At 38.8% G+C, this 22,513-nt stretch overlaps 1 protein-coding gene across 2 annotated transcripts in view; it reads right to left on the bottom strand.

Annotated features, from left to right (window-relative positions):
* The window catches only part of LOC136410134 (putative polypeptide N-acetylgalactosaminyltransferase 9), a 43,194-nt gene that overhangs the window by 7,206 nt on the left and 13,475 nt on the right, over positions 1-22,513 (bottom strand). Inside the window, exons 5-10 of one of the 2 annotated variants that reach the window (XM_066392144.1) lie at positions 21,399-21,507; positions 9,141-9,412; positions 8,063-8,379; positions 4,978-5,230; positions 4,782-4,921; positions 2,929-3,033 (exon numbers count right to left, since the gene is read on the bottom strand). In XM_066392144.1, coding sequence (XP_066248241.1) covers positions 2,929-3,033; positions 4,782-4,921; positions 4,978-5,230; positions 8,063-8,379; positions 9,141-9,412; positions 21,399-21,507 — 1,196 coding nt within the window. Of the gene's footprint in view, positions 1-2,928; positions 3,034-3,079; positions 3,191-4,781; positions 4,922-4,977; positions 5,231-8,062; positions 8,380-9,140; positions 9,413-21,398; positions 21,508-22,513 lie in introns of both variants that reach the window. The other variant, XM_066392135.1, reaches the window with a different exon arrangement.

The following is a 22,513-nucleotide window of genomic DNA, read 5'->3' as shown; positions in this document are numbered from 1 at the left end:
TGGCCTCCCACGGCTTGCCAAGCGGCCAAAAAGACCCAATTACTTCGACGCATTCTTCTTAAAGCACAAAACTAAAGCTTATATCCTCTCTGTTACTATCTCGTAACATAACTCCTCATAACACAATTCCACGATAAATTAGGCTTATTGGGCTTAATTGGGTATTCATTAACAGGATACTGATCAGTCCTAATCTATTTAGCTGACAAATGTAGTCCGCTGCGGCGCAGCTCTGCTATATGGCACTGATAGGGACCGAGGTTGAATTTACTGCAGTAATTCTGGACTAGGATATACGAGTGCATGTCTATGCAAGATGAGGATATCAGAAAATGAAACGAAATGGCTCGTCTGGTAATGTGCTGCTTTAAAATCGGTATTGGAAATCAGAGCCGGCTTTAGCAAGTCTGCCACCCTGAGCGAAATTTTTAATCACCGCCCCCTACCCGTAAGAAAAATCGCCGACCTAGAAACTCTGTCGCCCTGCCTCGCTCTCCCAGAAGGACGATACTGGGCGTGGGGTAATTGCCTTAAAAATAGATCAAATTAATCGTCTCAACGCGCTCTATAAAACGCCGCAAACTGCGTGTCAATATCTATTAAAGTTCTCGAGATGCAGCACCATTTTGGTTCTCAATTTTTGCCATTTTTTTGCCAAAATTGAGGGTTCGACAAACGTGCCTTCCCGAGGCGCCACGACCACAACTGAACTGAAGTATCCACGGTCAATATAGGACACATATGAGTCCATTGAGCCGTTAAGCAGCTCATCGAAAATTTCAAAATTTTTCGAAAAATGTCAAATGGGAGGAGATACCGATTTTTTGGCACTTTTAAAACTTAGAACGGAGACAGGACCGGCCTTAGCAAGTTGGGTGCCCTGAGGAAAATTTTTCGTCATCGTCCCACTACCTCCAAGAAAAATCGCGGACCTGAAAAGCCCGTCGCCCTTCTGGTCTGCCGTTCTGGGCCGTCACCAGACCTCGCCACCCCACAAGATGGGTACTGTGCAAAATTCTAAGTTGGATTTCAAAGCTACTAACAATAATTGCCGAAACAATTAATTTTTTATAGAGGCACAAAAAGATACAGGGCAAAAGATAATTAGGGCCGAAATGAGCAATTTTTGCTCATTAATAATTCTTCTGCCAAACCTATTCGAGCGCTCCAATTCAAACTATTAATTTCTGTCACAAAATTATTGTTAATTATGAAATCCCTATTATCGACATTAGTTCGTTGGCGTCTAGATGGACATAAATCGAAATTGTGGACATTTAATTTACAGAAATACCATTTAATAACTGTACATATTTTCAATTCGCAATGGAGCACTTAACGTCGAGCCGAAAAAAAGCTTCAGTTTGCCAATAATTAAAGGGTATAATGACTGTGGAGTACATTGTGTAAATACGTGGAAATTCCATTTGCAGCTGTTCCATTTGAGTGATCAAATATTGAGAAATTTTTAACCTCGTCCGCTCTAGTTTCAACACACATGCGAACGCAACGGTCCAAATAAACAGTAACACTCAGGTTTGATGTGTAGCAAAGTTAATATTTGCCGTGATTAATTTTATGCCTTTCTGCGTGAATCTTACTTAAAAAATACCATAAAATCTACAAATCCGTTTATACAAAACAATTATTTAGTTGAACGTGCGTATTTTATGCCTCACACAATTCCAATTTTAAATCTCCCTCCGTTTAATATTAAATTACTGGGAATTAAAGTTCTGATATTGCCAGTCTGTCAATTGATTATTTGTTATTTAATTAATAATTGCATTGATATTGATATTTAATAACATAATATCGCCCAAACAAGACAATGCATGCAACCCGCTTTATTGGCAATTAATTATTAACGAAGCTAATATAGCTTTATGTTGATTTATTTCATTTATTTAAATTTCGCATTGTAAGAAATTTGTTAAAGCTTTTCTATTACAAAAAAAAAACACTTATTAAAAACACTGTTAACCCGCAAAGTTAAGATTTCCTAAACTGTTTTGTGTATGCCTGGTTGCCTAGGCAAACCCGGCTGCTGATCTCAAGGAACAAACTTACGAGGGCAGGTGCAAAGTTAAACCATAACGTTCATGTCGATAAACGGAATTGCGAAACCCTTCATTGCAAAAATTTTAAAAATCGGGCATACGTGTTTGGAAAGGACAGTTATAGAGGTGTTCTCAAGAATTCCCACAGTAATTTCTGGGAAATACCGATGAAAAATACACCAGATCGATTTACGTACGGAGTGCCCTCGGTAAAGTTTGGCGTGACTCCATATTGTTACAGAAATGTCAAAGGGATCAAAATGCCACACAGTGCGAAGAAATGACCATTGTATGTGACATCGTCAAACGAATTCAGTAAAATCAAGAATACGTGTTACGTCTGTTTTAGGTGACTTTTTCGCAATTTTACCCCACTGCATTGCCCTTTTAATTTGCGTATTTAAATTTGAATGTTTGTTTAAAATTTTGTTTATTTATTGTATTATTTATTTATTATTATATACTCGAAAGCTGAGCAAGGGCGCAACTATCCCCTTGCGCTCCTAAAATAAACAAGTAAAGTGGTTTTCTTAATATTTTGGCAAAAAAAATGTCGTTGAACGATTCTAAAAGATGTTCTAAAAATATATACAAGAAAGAAACCATAATGCAAATAATTTATCACATAAACCCATTAGTAAGAGGAGCTGTTAATATATCCATCATTGTCCATTATTGTTAAAGAAATGGCAACCCAGTTAGCAAATTCAAAGATGAACGATTATGAACCCATTCAAACCTTCCAACTAAAGGCGAGCAATAAAAAAATCGGCAATGAATATCCACCCCAATCGATGACATATTTACAAATAGAGTCACCCAACACTGGAATATTAGTAAGGAAGACCACCCTCCGAGCCACTTTTACCTGGTTGCCACCTTGCTGGTGGCAAGGCCACAACCCCACCGGGTTGTTGAGGCTCTCCGGCGAACTGACACCGTCTAAACAGGTCTCCAATTCAGAGACGGCGATCTGCAAAGACAGAGCACAACGTAAATAAAGATAAAAACGGAATTACCTGGTTGCCTCCTTGTCGATGACAAGGATAGAGTCCTGCGGGTTTGTGGAGGTCGCTCTTGCGGGCAGGGGAGTCTAGGCAGGTTTTGCCTCCGTAACCTAAGTTGCGAATCTAAGAGAATACAATGAGGGATAAAAAGTGAGCAGCACTAAAAAAAGTCCACCTACAATCGCAAAAGAATTTTTAAAAAATGGGGAAAACCCAAACAAGCTGCCTAGTCAATTCCGAAATGAAAATCGGTAATTCATTGGGGAGGGTCATTGTTATTCAAACAGAGTGACCGGCCACAATAAATGTTTATTTTAAATATTCATGGAATAACTGCGCATATACTCCCCAAAAGCCGCATCGTAAATAATGAGTTCCGGTTTAAGCCTAGATTTTAATAATGATGACGATAATGCGTGTGTCGCAGATTAACTTGTCCGTTTTGTATGTAACAACATTGAATACGGATTAGAATCAACTAATGCTCTTTCGACCATGAATTGTTTTGATTTCAAAATTACTGCAAATAAAACTTTTTTACATAATGAAGTGGCCCCGAAGGGCCATGTGCCAAGATGTTTTAGCGGAATTGGGCCTAATGGCATTTGCTTGACTCTAAGTTGGTATCATTACAGGGAATCCCTTGATGGTTCTAAATTCCAGCAGGAATAAAACGAATCCTGATAAAACGGATTTTCTGAGCTAATTTTTTATTTGTGACTTTTCCTCCTAAAAAAATTCTTAGTTGTGTTGGAAAGCTCGGCGAAAGAAATAGCTCGATTATACGGCACGTTCCGAAGAGAATTCCCCAACAATCGGAGTTTCCGCTGGCAACGGAAAAACTTGGAAACACGTCCGCTCTATCAAACGGTCCACTTTTCAAGTTGTAAAAAATTGTCCAATTAAATTTTCAGTTTCTTCTTTCAATTAAATTTAAAAGCAATTAAATTCCGAAACTTTAGGCTTTTTAGTGAAATTCTTCCATCTCTTTGTTTTCTGAACACTTATTTTCTTACAACTGCTTAGGGCTTCTTCGCACAGCAAAAACTACAGTTCCGTAAGAGTGATTTAGTGGCAAGTTTATGTCACTTTACGTAAGACCCGCTGGTAATATGGCCCAAAGATCGAGATTTATTTCAAACGTGCTTCTTATAAGGAACCATCTGGCTTATGCGTTTATGAAGCCTCGCTCAAACTTTTTCAAACAAACCAAAAAATATCATTTTACTGAGCGATGAAGGTCGGGAGTTTAACAACATTTCAGTTGAAAAATTACACTTCTATTGATAGCGACATTCCTCAGCGAAAGCCAATTCTGCAGGCACTCAACTTCAAACTAAAATTTTCTTTGGAGTAATTGTATGTTCTCAAATTTCTTAATTCAGTCTCGGTCACTTCAGCTATACACAACTCATTTAGATTCAAAGAAATGATTTAGCTTTAAAAAAATCTATTTGCGATTTTACCTAAATGAGAAAAAAACGAAACCTGAGATACTTTCGGCGGCGGCAACTTCTGATACAGGAGGTAATTGATTGTTTCCAACTACGGTGAACTCGGGGAGTTTCTTTTAATCTACTTTACGTGCCGACTTTTGCCGTAGTTTTAAGGCGTATAAAGAAAGGTATATTTTAAGTTTCCCGTCTCTGATAGTGCTTTTCAAGGGGGTGCTAATTTGTACTCTAAAACGTGTCTATAGTTGGGCTGGTATTACCTCTCCGTTGGCAACTGCGTCGCCCGGGATGAACAACTCCGGATAGATGTTGTCCAGGTACCATTGGAAGTTCTTGCAGCCCAGGTTCTTTCTCAGAGATATCCGGGAAGACACGTTGCCGAAGTTGCCTTTATCGTGACCTGAAAGGAAATCAACAATAACATAACTGTTGCTCTTTCAACAAACCAAAACCTACCTATTCTTTGATAGTAGTACTTAGCGTAATCGTCTAACCACACTTCAGCTAATCGGACAGAGTTGCGCCTCAACACATTGACTCCCTGTCGCCATTTGTATGGAGATCTCTTTCTGAAGATGTGCCCAACGTGTGAGCATGGAACGATTTCCAAGGTGCCTCCACACATCCAGGTTTTAAAGGATAGCTCCAGGTTCTCTCCTCCCCAGATGTCAAAACCTTCGTCGTAGGTGCCAAGTTGTTTGAAAAACTCCTTGAAAGGTTCCTTTTATTATATTTTGCAGAGCTTAAGCCAGAATGCCAAATTACGCATATTTGTTAAAGCTCAAATGCATTATTAGGCAGCCGTCTAATAACGGGTATTGTGCCTCTCACAAATTTTGATAAACGAGACGACAGAGTTAAATTACCCATATGAATGCAGCCTTAGCTTCGCCGGGAAAACCTCGTGTATATATATGTATTTACATACGTTTGTTGTAGTTTTATCTCCGCATATGAAATATCCGGCGCACAATGCTCAGGCCACGAGAACGCCATGCTCAGTAATCGGATATTTAAACTGTTTATGTAAATGTAGTAAATGCTCAAAGCATTGCCTCTGGTTAAATGAAAATAAAGTGCAAAGTGTTTATTTCCCTTCAGACCCGCGCGCGCGATGACACAACTTTTATTATTATTTGCATAATTTCTCCGTATGTATGCATAGTTTTCCAGGTTTTTAACTTTTACCTGGAAAACAAGTTTTTCAAGGCCGGAATCGAAATTTATCTCGCACATTGACCGTTTCCGAGGTGTCGACACGGAAAACAAACGCTCCATGCCAGGATTACGTAGCTTATGAAAAGCCCGTAATTCATTGTTTTAATAAACCGGGTCGTAAATTATGAATTGTCGCCTGAAAAAGCGGAAATATTGCCCCACCTGCCGGCCCAGTTGCACCCTGGCATCTGCGTTCCGACATAAAAATGTTACACGCATTAGATCCGGCAATTATTTTATTTTATGGGGCGGTCGTAAAGCTTACTGAGGCTTGGCTAGTAAACCCAAGGTTTAATTGCCTTGTCAAGTGTCTGTCAAAGAAATTATTAAAAGCTAGGATGGACAAAAAAATTAATCCGTCCCTGTCCATTTATTCTATATTAATATCATAAATAATTTAAATCAATTCCGTCCCTGTTCATTTTACTCGTGTGGTGCGCCACCACCGACGCAACTCTTTTTAAAATGACATTCTAGCGCGAACCAAAATATAAATGCGGCAACGTGGTGCTATCAAAATATCATCCTTTAATTTTATATTTTAATTCAAATTGACGCCACAACGCAACTATTTATATTTTATATTTTATATGAAATTAACGGGAAGTGAACCAGATCTGATGTAAAAACATCTGGATGATTTTTGGAATTTGCTTTTGTGTAAGACCAGAATGTTAACAATTGGTAAAAAACTGCAAATGTTCACTTCTTATGCTATATATTGGCGGTTTATTTAATGGTTAATGCAGCACTTAATGTGCAAATGAAAATAATGCAATACAAAGGAAAATTATATAATCCATGTCATGGAAATCTTGCAATTTTACCATCTGCTATAAAAATATATGATAAATGGCAACGCTGCGTTTCGCTATGACTAACATTGTCACAAACAACAGTGAATACCTGATGGACGTGTTCAGTAGTTTTTGGAATTGTGCTAAAAAAAGTCGAGAAAGGTTTGTATCAAAACTGTTTTGCCTCGTTTTCTGTGGGAAGTTATCAAATTTTCCAATTATATATTATAGGGAAACCAATACAGTAGCAGCCACTAACAGATTTTTAAGTCAGGACTGCAAGTGCAGTGCTGCAAGGTTGGCCTTGTTGGGGGCCCACTGGATCACTGGAAAGACGTATGTAAGTAGTAATTAGCTTCAATAATGCGAGATAGAACTATTGAGAAGTGTGATTAATTCCAAATACGCATAGCTACTATAAAATACCTCTAACTTTTTTGAGGAAGTATCTATACAATTGGATACTGAGTGATTCCAGTTTTTTACTACTCATCATGTATGTTCTATGCTACTAATAAGAACGAACATACTATGACATGTTGCTACCCTACGGTTTGAGTTTCCAGGGTCTCAGAAGCATTTGTATTTTTGTTTTATTGTAACCTTTCATTATCATTTAAAACTCCTATACAAAACCATGGAAAAACTAGAAATTAGAAATGTCCATGAACCATGCGGACATTCTCAGTCCACCAGGCAAATCATTCCTCCCTTTTAATATAAATAAGTGACTAACTATAATATTTATGTCCGAAAACTCCTAAAATCCACTCTTAAATGAATAGGTATACTGTCAGTGTCATTTTTACAATCTTTGAACAAAGACTCAAAGGCCCTATTGACAGTAAAATGCCATCGCCACCGGCCCTTTTAAATGAAAATGAATTAAAAGCCCCACATTATCAGTTCGCAAACACGTTTTAAAACATAATCCCGGCGGGATTGTTTGTTTTTCACTCTGACACCGCGGGAGCCTCCTAAGCCCCAGTTTCGAATTAACTTTATACATCAATGCGGCCAACTTCGGGTTTAAACACGACGTCCCGTTTTGTTAGACATAAATTTAAAACTTCCCATTTTTAGGACGTCAGAGGAAACTTTTTCCATGTCCGAGTGTTGTCGACGAATCGTACGTGTTACGTGTCCGGGGTTATTGTCGAGTTTTACAAATGATGTTTTATTACATAGAGAGGGGTGGCGTGACTAACGTCCGCCACGTCATTAGATAGATTGAAAAATAATGTATTTATTTACGCCCAAAAAAGTTCGGGATAGAGATCTGAACATAAAAAGGAAAAAAGTATTCAAGCTGCGCCCTTGCAATCGTTACAACAACGAGGAATTTGTGCGGATTGCATTGTTTTGCGCTATTCTCGCATTTCCGGCCGGCAAAAACATGCATTATCTAATGAAACCGTGCAGTCTTAATAAAGCTAATAGCTGCGGTCGGGGCTGCACTTGAGGTAAGGGTAAAATATAGCTAATTTTGCAACATGGAAATAACAGTACTCAAATTCACCCCTTACCCTATCGATGCTGAACAACCCCCCGGCCATCGTAGGGCTCCACACAGGTTCAGCAGTGTTTTTGTGTCTTTTCTTCTCATGCTGGGGCACCGAGTGCCAATTGAACTGTAAATTCCAGTCGAAACCACCCACGTTAACAGCGCTACTGTCGTGATAAATGTAGGCCAAAGTGTTGTCATCAATTACATCGATTACAGGACAGACTACTGTGGTCGAATTGCGGGCAATTCTATCCAGGAGAGGCTCCAACCAGCCTTCAGTGCACTCACAGTGGGAGTCCAAATAAGTCAAGACTGCCCCAGAGGCATGCTCATAACCTGAAGAAAATCAATTGATAACAGTTAATATCCAGAAGATATAGAAAACTCCATAATATTAATGGAACGTCTCATATTGTAATTCAAATGAACCACATAACCGAAAATTACTTTATTTAGTGTATGGTGGCAATGTAGTGTAACAGGAACTGGCATATATAAAGGCTGTCAAAAGTTTCACGTGACAAACAAGAAAATCCCTTCATTTACATAATTCGTGGACGTATGAGAAACCGTTAAGAATTCATCAAGTTTTATAATTTATGTGTTCGTGACTCACCCCGAGTTAAGTCTCAGCGGGTAAGATTGTGATTTAATAATAGAGGAACGGGTTTCTAAGCGGGTGGGGGCTAATAAGCAACGACATATGACAACGGAAAAAAAGTAATTTATGCGATAGCAGAAGTCACTGATTGAAAAGATGTTGCTTGAATCAAGTTTTATTAAAACTAAATGTTGATTCGATGATGGTTAAGTTGCTTAAGCTGCCAGTTGTCAAGGTAGAAATCAGACCTTCGGGGTTTGATTCTAAAGGAACAAAAATGTCATTCCCACCTCACGTGTTTCGATCAGGCACTTAAGAATACCATGACGTTTGGTTTTACACAATATGCATGTAATACTTTTCAAGCAATTTCAAGCAACAAATCAAAACTGACGATTTTTCAGAGAAGGACATAAAAGAAGAACAGACACAATAGCAGTTGTATCTATGTAATCATCACAGTTATATATAAACTTATCTCTGACTTTGTCCTTACCTATCAGCCTGGCTCTAATCAATCCCACCCTCTGAGGGGCACGTACGATCTTCACTTTAGGCTCTCTGAACCAATACTCCTCCAGCTGCCTTTTTAGATGGTTCATGTCCGAGAAATCATCCACCAAAATAACCTCATGTATTAACTCAGATGGAGACCGATCCAAAACTGAGTGCACTGTACGCAGTAGCACCGACCATGCCTCATTATGGAAGCAAATAATCACTGATGTTTTCGGCAAGGAGCTCAAATAACGTCCCGACTGCTTACACCTAAAAAATAATATAAAAGTCATGAATCTGGAATAAATGAAGGCTGACAGCTGACGATAGAAATTTCATAGATACTCTAAGAAGAGTAACTACAGTAATTACGCATGCCTAAATATTCAAAAGACGAATGAAAACGTTTTAGATAGTTCATGGTGCGCAGTAAATACATGCTCCGCAATACTTTTTCTACCTCCGATTAGGCTTTCATGGCCATGTGCTTGCTATTGCAAGGAAATAACCGTTTATCTGTCTAGTATATCTAGTCAGAAATTAAATGCTAAAAAATCGTCACAGTTAAAAATAACCTCTCGAGAAGGGTCGTTAATAAACCTCATCACTTAGGTTATTAATTTTATTTCCGTAGTTAAGTCGTTTAATAAGTCAACCGTCAAATTGAGTTTTTTATATTATATATCGGTGATGGGATTTGGAGTGAAGAATTCGAAAGGCCCTTTTTCCGGAAAAAAAATGAATGCCTTCGCCCCTTGATGATTGATGGGGCGAACCGAAACGTTTCGGCGGGCATTATCGTTCGGTGTGACGTGGACGCATTTGCGAATAAAAAAACCTGGCTGCTGTATTGTCCGCTTTTGTTGCTGATTGGGTTTTGATTGTTTCATCCATGGCAAATTGGGAATATGGAAAAAAATGCTAAACCATCTCCTTTGTTCGATAGAGAATTGTGCAACGTATTTCCTACTTGATATTTTATCCCCAAAAATTAGTGAAATATTTAAACGAAACTATTTTAAATCAACGGTAATGTATAAATATCTTGTCCAGTTGATAGGTGTTCGTCTCACTCGAACTCCCATTCATAGCGAAACCCTTGGAGCCGACGTGCTCCGAAGGTTCACGAATGTATTCGATTGTGAACAATACTGGAGAATAAGCGAATTAGTCTATTTTTTCTGTACACATCAAATAGTATAAATCTTACGTAAAAGTCTTTTAATCTTGCACCCAGCCAAATTTGAAATGTATTCTCCCTTGAAAACAATTCAGTAATTTCGCAATTAAAGCCCTTAGTCCCCGAATCAGAATGACGCTAATAAAATAAGCAAACAAGACAAGGAAATATGCACCTAAGCTCTGAAATTAATGCGATTTTATAGAAAGGAAAAGCCGGAGCAAATCCCCTTTGAGCCCGCCGGTCGGGAAACTCCGCGCAAATTCTATATTTTAGCATTTATATCGAATTTAGGAATCTTTTTTACCCCTGGTGAGCACTTCTCCTGATTCGAACCATTAAGGCCGAAAAAATCGGAAAAGTTTCTCTCCACTTTTGTTTTACTCGTTTGATGGACACCAGAGAGTTGAAATAGATTTAGACTTTGAATGTTTGTTTTGACTTCTTCATTTACAGATTTTATGAATTATTTGTCTAACAGTCTGTATCATTAATTCCATTAGCTTTATTATATGCGAAATTAAAAGTATTCCTCTTTCTAATTTTTTCGGCTTCATATAAGTTGGTTGAGATTCGCATGAAAATCTAGATAAACGTACTTACACTATAAATCTAATCTGAAACTGTGCCTTTCTCGCCAGTTCACCCATTTCTCCAAACCCTGATCGTTTAACATTATTATGCCGTTCTTCTGGGGGAAAAAACTCAGACTCTCCTCTCATTGTCCTTAGGAATGATGTATTTTCTCAAAGTTTGTTAGTTAAAACAACTCTGTAGAGATTTGTTTTTATACTAGAATTTGATTCAGAAACCTAGATATTCAACATTATAGAAGGGGCACGTTAAAAAATAGCACTGTCTGTTAACTGTCCAATTAATACAATATTCAAACTGACGTTATGTGAATTTGGTGTGAAATATTTTCTTAAGGTTACCAAAGTTTGTTGTTAGATAAAATAACCCTGATAGTGTTATTTCTATGAAATTCAATCCAGAGATCCGTGTGCACAACGGTGAAGAAAGAAATTAAAAAACAAATTTTCTAAAAATTGTGCTATAAATTAAACTACGCCTTCTAGGCTCCAAGATAGGATAAAATGTCTATACAGGGCGAATTATTTATAGTGTAGTTACTTTTTATTAAATAGTAATACTATTTATTGAATTTCTCAACTCCTTCCCCATATCGCTCTGAGCCCTTACGTCCAAAACAAGTTCAATTTAAATGCAAATTTTCTTGTTCTTTTCATGAGCAACTCGTGTTCAGTGATAACATTTTACTTGTTAATTAGAAAAATTTGGTTAATTAGATAGAATAATAGTACATGTATAGAACCGGTTTAGTTTCCTAGGAGATTAAAACCTGAGTGCTGTGTGGCAGTTTCTCTTACCGGCCCCAAAGGAAAAATAAAAGCAAATTTATGTTGGGTAGACATATTTATTTGTACAGCGTAGGGTTTATTTGGACAGGCCTTGAAGTCAATTTTAACTAAGCCCCCGTAAAAGTTTAATGTTTGCCAACCGAATTGGAATTGTTCGCCTCGTAATTGACTTTTAATTTTTTACATCACCGTTTTGATGGCCGTCCAAGAATTTCCGGGCCAAAGAGCCCTTTTTTTATTTCATCCAATGAAACCGTATTAATTCCGGCTCGACAACTCAACACTAAACCGACCCCATGCAGGTTTCCTTTTAATGTAATTGGGTCCCACGTGAGTAAGCTGATGCTGCAAAAATGCCGACCCGGCAATAATCCAATTAAAAAAGTAGCAGGATTAGAGGAAACTAAGTCTTCCCTTTAGGGCTCTCTTGAAAACATTGAAAAAGGCCCGAGTTTTAATTAATAAGCCGACATTGAAACTCCAAAGTTTCGTGCCTTTTTAATTTCCATCGGTTTTTTGAGTCAATAGAAATTTTATTAAATACGTACTTGAAATGCAGGTCACAAGTCATTATCCCCATTTCTCCGATGCCGATTTCGCTTTCATCCAGCTGAGGCCAATAAAAAAGAATCTCTTAGGCCTCTTTTTCCCGCTCCCTTTTATGACATCAAACGACGGCTAAATCTTTTTATCAGCCACATCTGGCATTACAAATTACTTCTGGCCCCCGAATAGGTTCGGGAAACATTCAATCGTACAATTTTGAGTCATTAGATTCGGCCCGTGGAGGGAAGAGCCCTGGATTTTCAATGGATAAATCGGCCTGATCGTGCGATTAATTATTTATCGCCCCTTTAAAGCAAATAGTTGAGCATTTGAAACCTGCATTGCTCATTCAATACCCCTATTCGTGGAGATCATGAATCCATCGGTTATTGCAGAAATACTATACGGGTTGTATGTTGCCTACAGAAATTAAGTTTTTTAAATGATACATGTATTTTTGGCCAATTGAACTCTGTTTTGGGCTACACTCCATAATACATTCTAAAGCTACGACTTTCCTCTACATAGTCTTATATCGATCTCAATCGCTATCGAGAGAGGTGCTATTTACAGAGAGAATTTATTAGTTATTGCATAAAACTTGCTTCACCTTGTTCAGAGGTGTTAAATTCGAGTTAATTAAATCAGAGACTCTGCATATTTTCGGGCTATGCATTAAACTGTTTTAATCTTTTCATTAAACGACACTGAAAATGGGTATTTCCCAGTTAGTTAACTGAACTGAAAATATAAGAGCACGGGAAAATGCACCATCCCCGCAAGCGCACGGAAAATAGCAATTCCCGGACTGCTAATGAAATTCAGAGTATAATAAGGAAAAATATCGCTAATTATCATTACTTATGGCTATATTTGGTAGTGTGATACGAATGTGTTGCACTAGAATGTCTCCATCCTTTTTAAGTCTGATTGATACGTAAGCCAAAAAATGAACAGATACCAACGGTGTGTATGATAGAGAGAAAGGAGGTATAAAATGGAACGAACGATATTCCGATTTATTCGTCTGAGAATGTCGGTAATTCAATTAACTTTCTGCTTTATGGAATAGCTTTTTTCATTTTTTAGTATAAACACATACGCCGCTGGCAAAAGGACGTGGCCTTGACCAAATCAAAGTTGCAATTTAAAGATATTCACATGATTCAAATTTGAAATAAATCGCGTAAACGGTTCCTGAAATATGAGAGTGCCTCCACGAATCGTGAGATACGCTCTATTCAATTTAGTTTTTAAACTTTGTTGGATCAAGTCAATTGCATAAAGAGACAGTGTTGCATTCTTACTTGAATCGACTACCAAAATTGCACCACGAAGGCCATCGAGGGTAAAACAATCACTAATTTCCGCCTCGTTGAACTTAATGAATAGAGACTCCTTTCCGCGAACCCCCATACAAAGTTCAAGCTCGCAGCTGTTATTAAGTAAACTCACCTATTTTTATGAAAAGAAACTTTGTCGGAAGTTAGAGCTCGCAACGCCACATTGTCCCACGGGAGCGAAAATAATATTTACCGAGAGTGTCTGGGGAAGTTAGTGGTTTGTAGGAAATGGGATATGCCCCTGTTGCGTTCTGCAGTGACTCTCTACTGCGACATCTATTTTTGTTTGTTTTCTTTTTTTTTTTTTGAAGAATCGTCTAAGAATTTGAAATTAGCTGTTCTAACCTTTCCATAATTTTACGGATGAGCTTACTAATAGCAATCAGTGGATGCCCATCGGTCGTCGGACCCCCTTTATCTCGGCCTTAACTCAATTGAGTAGCCCCCAAAAGTGGATCGGGCCGAATTTCCGCGCAATCCAATATTGAACCCAATTAAAATCTTACAGCGCATAGGAAATATGATGCATCCGATCCGCAAAGCTCTGGATTGGATGCGAACGTTTTATCTTCCGATCCATTTGTCTGGCCGCATTTGCAGTCGAACTATTTGCGAATAGATCGGTGTTATCTTTCGCTTATATGTTTGAGTTCGGATTTCAAAGTTAGAATAATTGATATCACGCCAAAAACTGGATTCCAATAACAGTGAGTAAAGGGCGATCATTGAAAGAAAAACTCAAGTAGACGTTAAAATATCAAAGGTATGTATGGGAACGATTCATCTGTTAGTGTCAGGCGTTTGATGGTAAATAGTAAATTTCTTAATGAACGCCTTGAGTTCACGGTTCACGGCTTGCTGGAAGATTAAAAAAAAGATCACCAGTTATTTTCCCTTGATTACAAACTTATTCTCGTAAATGGTAACTTTGCCTCGTTCTTTTGTGATTCAACGCATTGTTGCGCGTGTTAGAACGTGTATTGATGCGAGTGTTGATTACACATCTGCCAAGTTCGATTCGGATTGTTTTTGATTGAAATTATTTTACATGATTGAGATGTGATTTTAAAAAAAGTAATGACTTTGTCTAAGTATGCAAAGGCAACAAATAGCGACCATTTGTCAACATGCCAATCACTGACAAACATTCCGGCAACTACATTGTTCCTATTTCGGCATTCCGTTGCTGAGCACGATCCATTATCCGCTCCTTTGCAATCCATTTCACGATGGAAGTGACGTGTGTGAGGCTTTAAAAACCGATCCCCGGACGTGTCATGTGCATGTTTTTGCATCTCTCTACAATATCGCCTCCCTTTTTTTCTTTCTTTCTTAACAACAATACGCCCCAATGAAAAGTTCGTACAACAGCAACTTGTCCGCGCTTTAGATTAATTACTTTGTGTTGTACTCGACTCTCGCAATCAAGCAGAACCTTTAAGTTTCGGGAATTTGCTAACACTATGGTGTCATATGAGCCCTTTGAAAAATTATGCCGATGATTTATCATTATTTTTTTAATTGTCATCATTCCAGGAAAAAAACATTTTCCTAATTCGTGAAGACACAACAATCTCACTAGCGCCAACAGCCGCAAGTTCCACCTACAGTCCTAATACGTTTTTAATTGCTTTTTCGTCTCTAATTGCACCATAAATTTCCTTAACATGAAACGAACTTTTATCCAAGAAATCGAAACAATAAAAAGGGGAAATTAGTACTGCAACTATGCCATGTAGCACATTATACAAGGGCTTTACGTCTCAAATGCATTAAATTTGATTTAGCAAATATTTGCCTGCTTTGAGTTCAATGGAAGTCGGAAGAAGGGCGCAAAGAATGGCAGTGGCAGTCGTTTAGCGACTTCAAAGAGCTTCAAAGCACACAAAGATCTCTAGTAATAAATGCATATGAGTCATACAGTCACAGGTTATGCGAAGTGGGGCTTAATTTGCCTCTGACAATATTGCTTGTCGGTTTGGGAAGTTCGAATGGAAGAACCTTGACGTGAGCTAAGTAACAAACACCAGTGTTTTCAGCGGTGTAATAAAACCCGGGAAAAAATCGCTCAAACAAATTGAATGATAGTGTTTTACATTCCATCCCAAGACGGTGACGTGAAATTTATTTCGGAGCCGGAGTTGTATTTTGTCACGAACCGTCGTAAAGCCGGATAATTTAAAATTTCACCGGAATATTCGCCGAGGCGCACTTGGCTTTTTACGATCCATGAATAACGGAAGTTCGGTATGCCAGTTTCGGTTTACGGGAAATTAACAAACCCCCAGTGCCGAGCTATAGGCGTTACGGTACATATACAAATCTGCATTTTATATCTGCGAAATAGTTGGGGCTGTAGGGAACGAAAATTTGAAGTATGGGGAATCTAGGATGGGCTTCGCTCGGGAAAAACATTAACGGTTTCGATTTTCTATTAAGACAAATAAATCGAAAACCGCAAACACTAAATATCTGTGCCGCGCACACGCAATAGCCACTTGCGAATACTCCTAAGTAGAAAAGTTAAAATTAACGAATGGCGCATAATTAGATCACTAGTCATAAGTGGTGAGTGGCGAACCCCGATAAATGGGAACCGGTCCTCCCTTGGAGCCTGCTCGTGAAGCCCACTGACTCTAAAGGCTCCGGGGAAGGGCGGAATTACCCACCTCTTCCACAAACTTCTCCTTGGGGGATACCAACGGTATAGTTCGCTTCCAACCAGTACAGCACGAGCGTTATTGCAAACCGAGGAAGCCCCATTCGAGGGCCTCCCTATAGGGTAGCAAAAGTTCTTCTAAAACTGCATTCTCCATTCCTCTCTCCATTCGGTAAATTTAAGAACTTGAAGATATTTAAACTAGATTCAAATATTACGACGCAATTGCTTGCACGTGCTAATATGTAAAGACCACTTACTCTTAGATCCGCTACTGGTTATCGCTTACAAGAATTCATGTTTTATGTAAAGCTGATTGACTAATTTACTGAGAGTAGAGTGCCCAAATACTAGATTCCAGGTCATAATTTACCAAAAAATCATTTGAACTGTATTGATTTATAATAAAAGCTCGAAAGCCAAGAACGGCAAGTAGCAAGTACACTAATTTTAACAACAAAATATCGCATTTTCTAGATTTTTTCCCGTTCTAATGTTCTCTTAAACGTTGCACTAAACGAGCCCTTTCTTTGTAATTCGCACAAAAACAAAACAGACAGTTAAAATGCGTTCAAGATAGAGGAGTCTAAGGCTCATTATTCGCGGTCGAGCAGGTGATTTCCTTTTAGATCCCACCCGATTCCGGCCTTCTAATTTGGGCGCGGGGTGCCATGAAATAACCCCGGGCCCTCAAGTGAATAAATCCCGAATTAATCCCGACAGTCTCGTTAACCCCTTTCCATCTCGCTTAACCTGAGGAAACGTCGCAAAAATGCCGGCCACGCGTTAGCTTTCGGGACTTAATTGGCCGGAAAGGCCCGGATAAAAAGACGTATTCGAATGCTTCCGTACTCTCGAGAGAGCCGATATTAAATTCTTAGTTAATTTATATACCTTGTGGGTCGCCGTAAATCAAAAATGTACGTAAATCCCGAACTGCAGCTGCCCTAATCTAATTCATAAACTCCGGAGCGACAATAGAGGCTCCAAGAACGAGCGGCTGGGGATTGAGACACTCCGAATGGTGCGGCTCCTAAAAGCAGAGACCCTCGGGGTTATTTGTTTTGTGGATACATTTCCTGCATCGCCTCGAACTTCCGCTCTCCCATAAATGCAGTTAAATCCTGCCAAGTATAAGACGATCCGCTTTTGCATGGGGGATTAGGGAGATAGGTCGAATTATATTAGAATATATTTACCTGAAAGCTGAATTTTCTGAAACCTTAAATTATGAGTATATGAAAATTTATACCGTGTAATATACGTGCTCTAAGCAAGCGTCACATATCGAATGACTTTCGGTACATTACATATGCTTGAAACGGATGAAAGGCGACAGATATACGGATGCTTGCAAACCTACTTTTCCTTCCGTGACGCCGGCAGAATAAAACAACAGTAAGTTCGTTTCAATCCCTAATGAAACCTATTTGAGCATGCAAAAGTTCTCTTTCCTGGAAACTGATTTGTTTACCAAGGGAAGATCTTTGACAAGCGCCTCATCATTTTCGAGTATACGATTCTCGCGTTATTATACTATGACCTTCAGTATCCTGTCTGTTAGTATTTTTGGAACTGATAAAACTCCAAAATATTCTCAATTTAAGCTTACAAATTCTTGCAATTGATTCGCGTATTTCAGATGTCAAATCTCGGGAAGTAAATAACACGAGAAGCTGTTGAGTTGAAGCATTTTCGCTGCCAGCATGGAGGAATGAGAAGTAAAAATTTAGATGATTTATAAGAAACTGCAAGCAGAAGCGAATTTTCGGTCAGTTGGTGACCAACTGACCAAATCGTAGTGCAGGAAAATTGATGGAGGTTATAAACAACGCCGAACAGTATTTGGAAAATTCTCATTAAGCTCTACGCAAGAAACGAGACTTTGATGTGACAAAAATGCCAATATTTCTGTTACGTTTTCGAGAAATTTGGGCCGTACCCTGATTAGATACATGTTTAAGGATTATCCTTGTCATATTTCACATTTCAGTAATATAAACGACCTAACAAGCTGCTAATTTGAACTATTTTCGCTACCAAAGAGCGAATAGAGCAAAGTAAACGAACGCTTGGCTAATTTATAACAAACTGCAGGCAAGGGCGGAATTCTTCCATTTAGGGCTGTAGGCTCGGAAATTTGATACATTTATTACGGAGTGAAGACATTTATTGAGTTTTCTCACACAATTTCATTTTATACCCCGCTGGAGGTAAAACCCCAGCTTGACTTGATTAGATATATTTCCCTTGACGTTTTTTCTCCTCTCTCTATCCCGTGATTGCCTCTAGTTTCAATAAATAACGAAGTTGACTTACATAAATTTTCATTCCTTCCCTGTTTTTATGAAAAAACTGACAATGGAGATTTTAATTATCCCTTAAAAGGCACATTTCTTGCCCTCAACTTCCATTAAAGGCGACATTCCTTAGTCCATATAACTAGTGATTAATCATGCGCCAATAAACGAATTAGTAAAAAGGTCGGGACCTAATTTTGTTATTCGTTGAAGCTCCTTATTCTTTTCTTGAAACCGGGGGATCAGTAATGTTGTTATAATGAAGGAAGGCTGCAAAACAAGGTCGCTACTCTACCTGCTCCCATAAATTATGAGCGAACTCGAGGCCCTTAATCTGCGCCCCCTTTTTGCGGAAGGCTGGCTGCCTCGTTGGCTGAGAACGAGATTTATTTCGATTCTAGATGGAAGAAAACCTGTTGGACGTTTTTCCAAACGAAGGCGATTTAGTGTGGCCAGAATGTAGGTACTGAAATCACTACAGTCTCCCACTGTTTTACATTTAAGCTGTAGCAAACAAATGAGGCATAATATTCCGAAAACGGGCTCAGTCTGGATTATTTGTTTTGCGGATATGCATTCCCAGCAACGTCTCCAACTTCGTCCTAATATAAATGCAGTTAAATTCTACCAGAACTATCAGCTTTGCATACATAGAGGACTGAGGTTGTGGTCGAATTATGACCCTATTTCAGTCCAGCTGAATCTGGCTGTAACTTTCTGCCTGCATAACTCTTTTTGATATGTATAACCAACTAAGGATTTCTCTAGTATTTCAACTCGAAACAAACTTCTATTTTTCCCATATAAGATTAAGTTTAAAACTATCGTCTACAGTCTAGAATTCAAACCTCCTCATACAAACTCTAAGTTCGCGGCTGTCATTAGGAAAACTTGCCCATTTTTAGGAGGAGAAACTTCGTCGAAGTTGGGGAGCAGGCCGTCCCAGCGGCGTGGGAGAGGGGGAAATAATATTTATTGAAAGCGTCTTAGAAAGTTGATGTTTTAAGAAATAAAACCACAAGTGTTACCCGACGTCTGGCAAGGGAAAAAGCTTTTGGAGTATGTGTTGTTGAGAGATATTTTAGACGGTTTTCATGATTTTAGCCTCTAAAAATGAGGAAAAATTTTAGAGTGGCCAGGCACCGATCAATATTCGAGATGTATGAACTGATGTGGACATGTTTTGGGTAATTTTCATTTTCAAAAATCGACCAAGAGCATCAAAAAGTAGTTGTTAACATGCTCTTGAGATATATTTTATGTGTTTTCTGGGAGAATTTTTTTGTTATCGCATTTATACCTCCGTTTGGGAACTTTTCTGCCACCTAAAAGATCCTTTTTTATATCGAATGCCTTGTACGAATATGTAAAATATGCGGGAGATGATTTCGAGTATCGACTATCTCTAACCATTTCGAAGCTGCAGGGTCTGAAAGAATTCGTTCGGGCGAATTTTGAAAAAAGTTGCACATTTACTAGCCCCTTTTTTGCTACATAAAAATTGACTTTCTGAATTAAATACCCTATACACATTGTGTAGAAAATAGTCTGGAAATTTCGGTGTGTTATATACCAGAATAACTTTTCTTCGAAGACCTATTCCCGTTTTCAAAATGTGTTTTGGAAAAATCTGAATAATTGCGGTGTGAATATTGATAATTTTGAATAAACTCTTGAACAAACTGGAAATCGTCAACAAACTGCCGAATATTCCTTTTCTTGATTGAATTTGGAGAACCAGAGATCGTTTCTTTCTAGAGATACGGTTATTCGTCGATCTAATTAGCATAGCTAGGGGATCTAAAGGCCCGTTTCGCGGCTCTAGGCATCCGTCAAGCTGTCACACGCATTAGCGCACCCGAAGGATTTCGGATACCTGGGGTCCTGTAAACCAAGTCTCGCGTGAAAAATATTTTCTTATTACTTTGATGGAATCATTCAAAGTTTACGGGAACTTTGATGATGGAAACCAAAAACTTTTCGAGCGTGAAGTCGGCGCGCGGTTTCGCTGAGATTTGCTTGTTTTAAATGGGCATATCTCTACGTATGATAAACTGATTTAGGATATAAGACTCTGCAACTTGAATATTATAGAAAAATGCAATTTTCCCCTCTGTTTTCTCGTTGTTTAAAATTCCGGGCATATCTTGAAAGATCTCTTCCGGCGCATTAGATATGCATGAACCGAATGGGATGTGGCGTCCGCCCTGCAAACTTTTGCTCCCATTTCCATTTGCCTGTGCACGTTAATGTAACAAGTAAATTTTCCGATTGTAAACTGTAAAGACGACGCCAACTTCCGGCATTACCATTTTGTTTGCTAGTGGGCGTTCGTTAACTCTAAACTGTTACGTTCGCTGTTTTGATTGCTCCTGTGTGCACTTCGGCTCTAACCTAATTAGGCGCGATGTTCCCAGTATTGGAGGCAGATGCCCGTTAGTTTGTTAACAAAGTGTTGTTGCAGTATTTCACACACCACAACCGTTCTATCAATGCGATTTAAAACTTATGCGAAATCAATTTCAGAGCAATAGTTTTACCGTGATGAAGTGCGCAGCTTCGCAATCGCAGGCCGTCAACGCATCTCATGATCACAATTAGATAAATCCCGGCTGTCAAGTTCCCTAAACAACCATGACCTTAACATTTCAATCACATAACTCGCCGATACGTTCATACCTTGCCATTTCGAATATACGAAAAAACCTTTTTGCTCGAAACATTGCGTATCAACAAAACTTCAGCAGCTCGGAAACGTTTCAATTTTTAATGCCCCACCGACAAGCGAAGGAACAATGGATCTTAATTAGAACCAAGTCGGATCAATCATTAATTCTGTCGCTTACCATTCGTCTCTGGCGTCAGGTAGACTCCTATGGACGCTGATCATATCGCTGACGTATTGATTAAAGGCGTTTTTCACCCAGCCGTCGTTCACCATTTTCTTTACACCCTCTGAAAATTTTATAAAATCGACCTTTAATAGAGTACGTTTTGGGTAGGGATGAAAAGGGACAAACGGTAGGTTTTGTTTAGGTTATTGATTAAGGCGGAGGCCTTAGAATATTGAAAAGCTACGTAAATCACAAAATCATTGAAATCAGTTTAGAACTGTGAAATTCGCGCAATTATTTTTAAAAAAATACAAATTGACAACGTTGCAAAACGAATTTGGCAATGACTTTGCTACTGGTGACATTGACGGCGAACTTTCGGTATGGTTTTCTTTGTTTTCTACGTACGCCGAACAAAGCCAGAAGCATATGGCCTTGACATATTTTTCGGCGTTACCATCGAAGAACTAAAATTTACAATTTTGACTAATTTATTTAAGGTTAATCAACCCCCTAAAGTTCACATTAGTCTTCTTCGAAATGCACCTTTAAATTGCTCAGAGAGGGTAAAAAGAACATCTGCTCTCTGTACATTTTCACCCGAACACAACACCCCGTAAAAACCCGACAAAAACATTAGGAAAGCTATAAGAAACCATCCCGTCTTATCTGCACGTCGGCAGTCGGGGCATGCCGCGGCCCTTAAAGGGGGGATATCCATTTTTTGGGGGATTCCCAGAGGAACGACAACCAACTTTACCTCGTTTGGGACGGCAAGAAACGATCTTACCGTCTCTTTACCCCCATGGCATTCCCGGGGGAACCTCATAGGCGGACCCGGCTTAATTAATAAAAAAACTGTTTTTAGGCCAAAAGTTTTAGTCTTACGCTAAAGGCGATTTAAATAGGATTTTCCGTGAGTTTGCCGTATTATACTCGAAATGTGGGAGACAATAACGGCAGCTGTTGGATTCTTATCATCAAACATAGCTCTTGAAGCCTCCTTGATGAGAAAATAAGGGCCACTCAATTTTCTCCAGGCGCAGTGGTGGGATCGGGAGAAAAATCGAAGAAAAAGTTTAAGTAAGTTCGATTTCTTTCAATAATCTGGACCTACACTTGACAAT

This window comes from Euwallacea similis, chromosome 1 (genome assembly GCF_039881205.1).
Source record: "Euwallacea similis isolate ESF13 chromosome 1, ESF131.1, whole genome shotgun sequence".
In the NCBI taxonomy this organism is placed as follows: Eukaryota; Metazoa; Arthropoda; class Insecta; order Coleoptera; family Curculionidae; genus Euwallacea; species Euwallacea similis.
The sequence above is the reverse complement of the archived record's forward strand: the minus strand, read 5'-3'. Positions and strand labels throughout refer to the sequence as shown.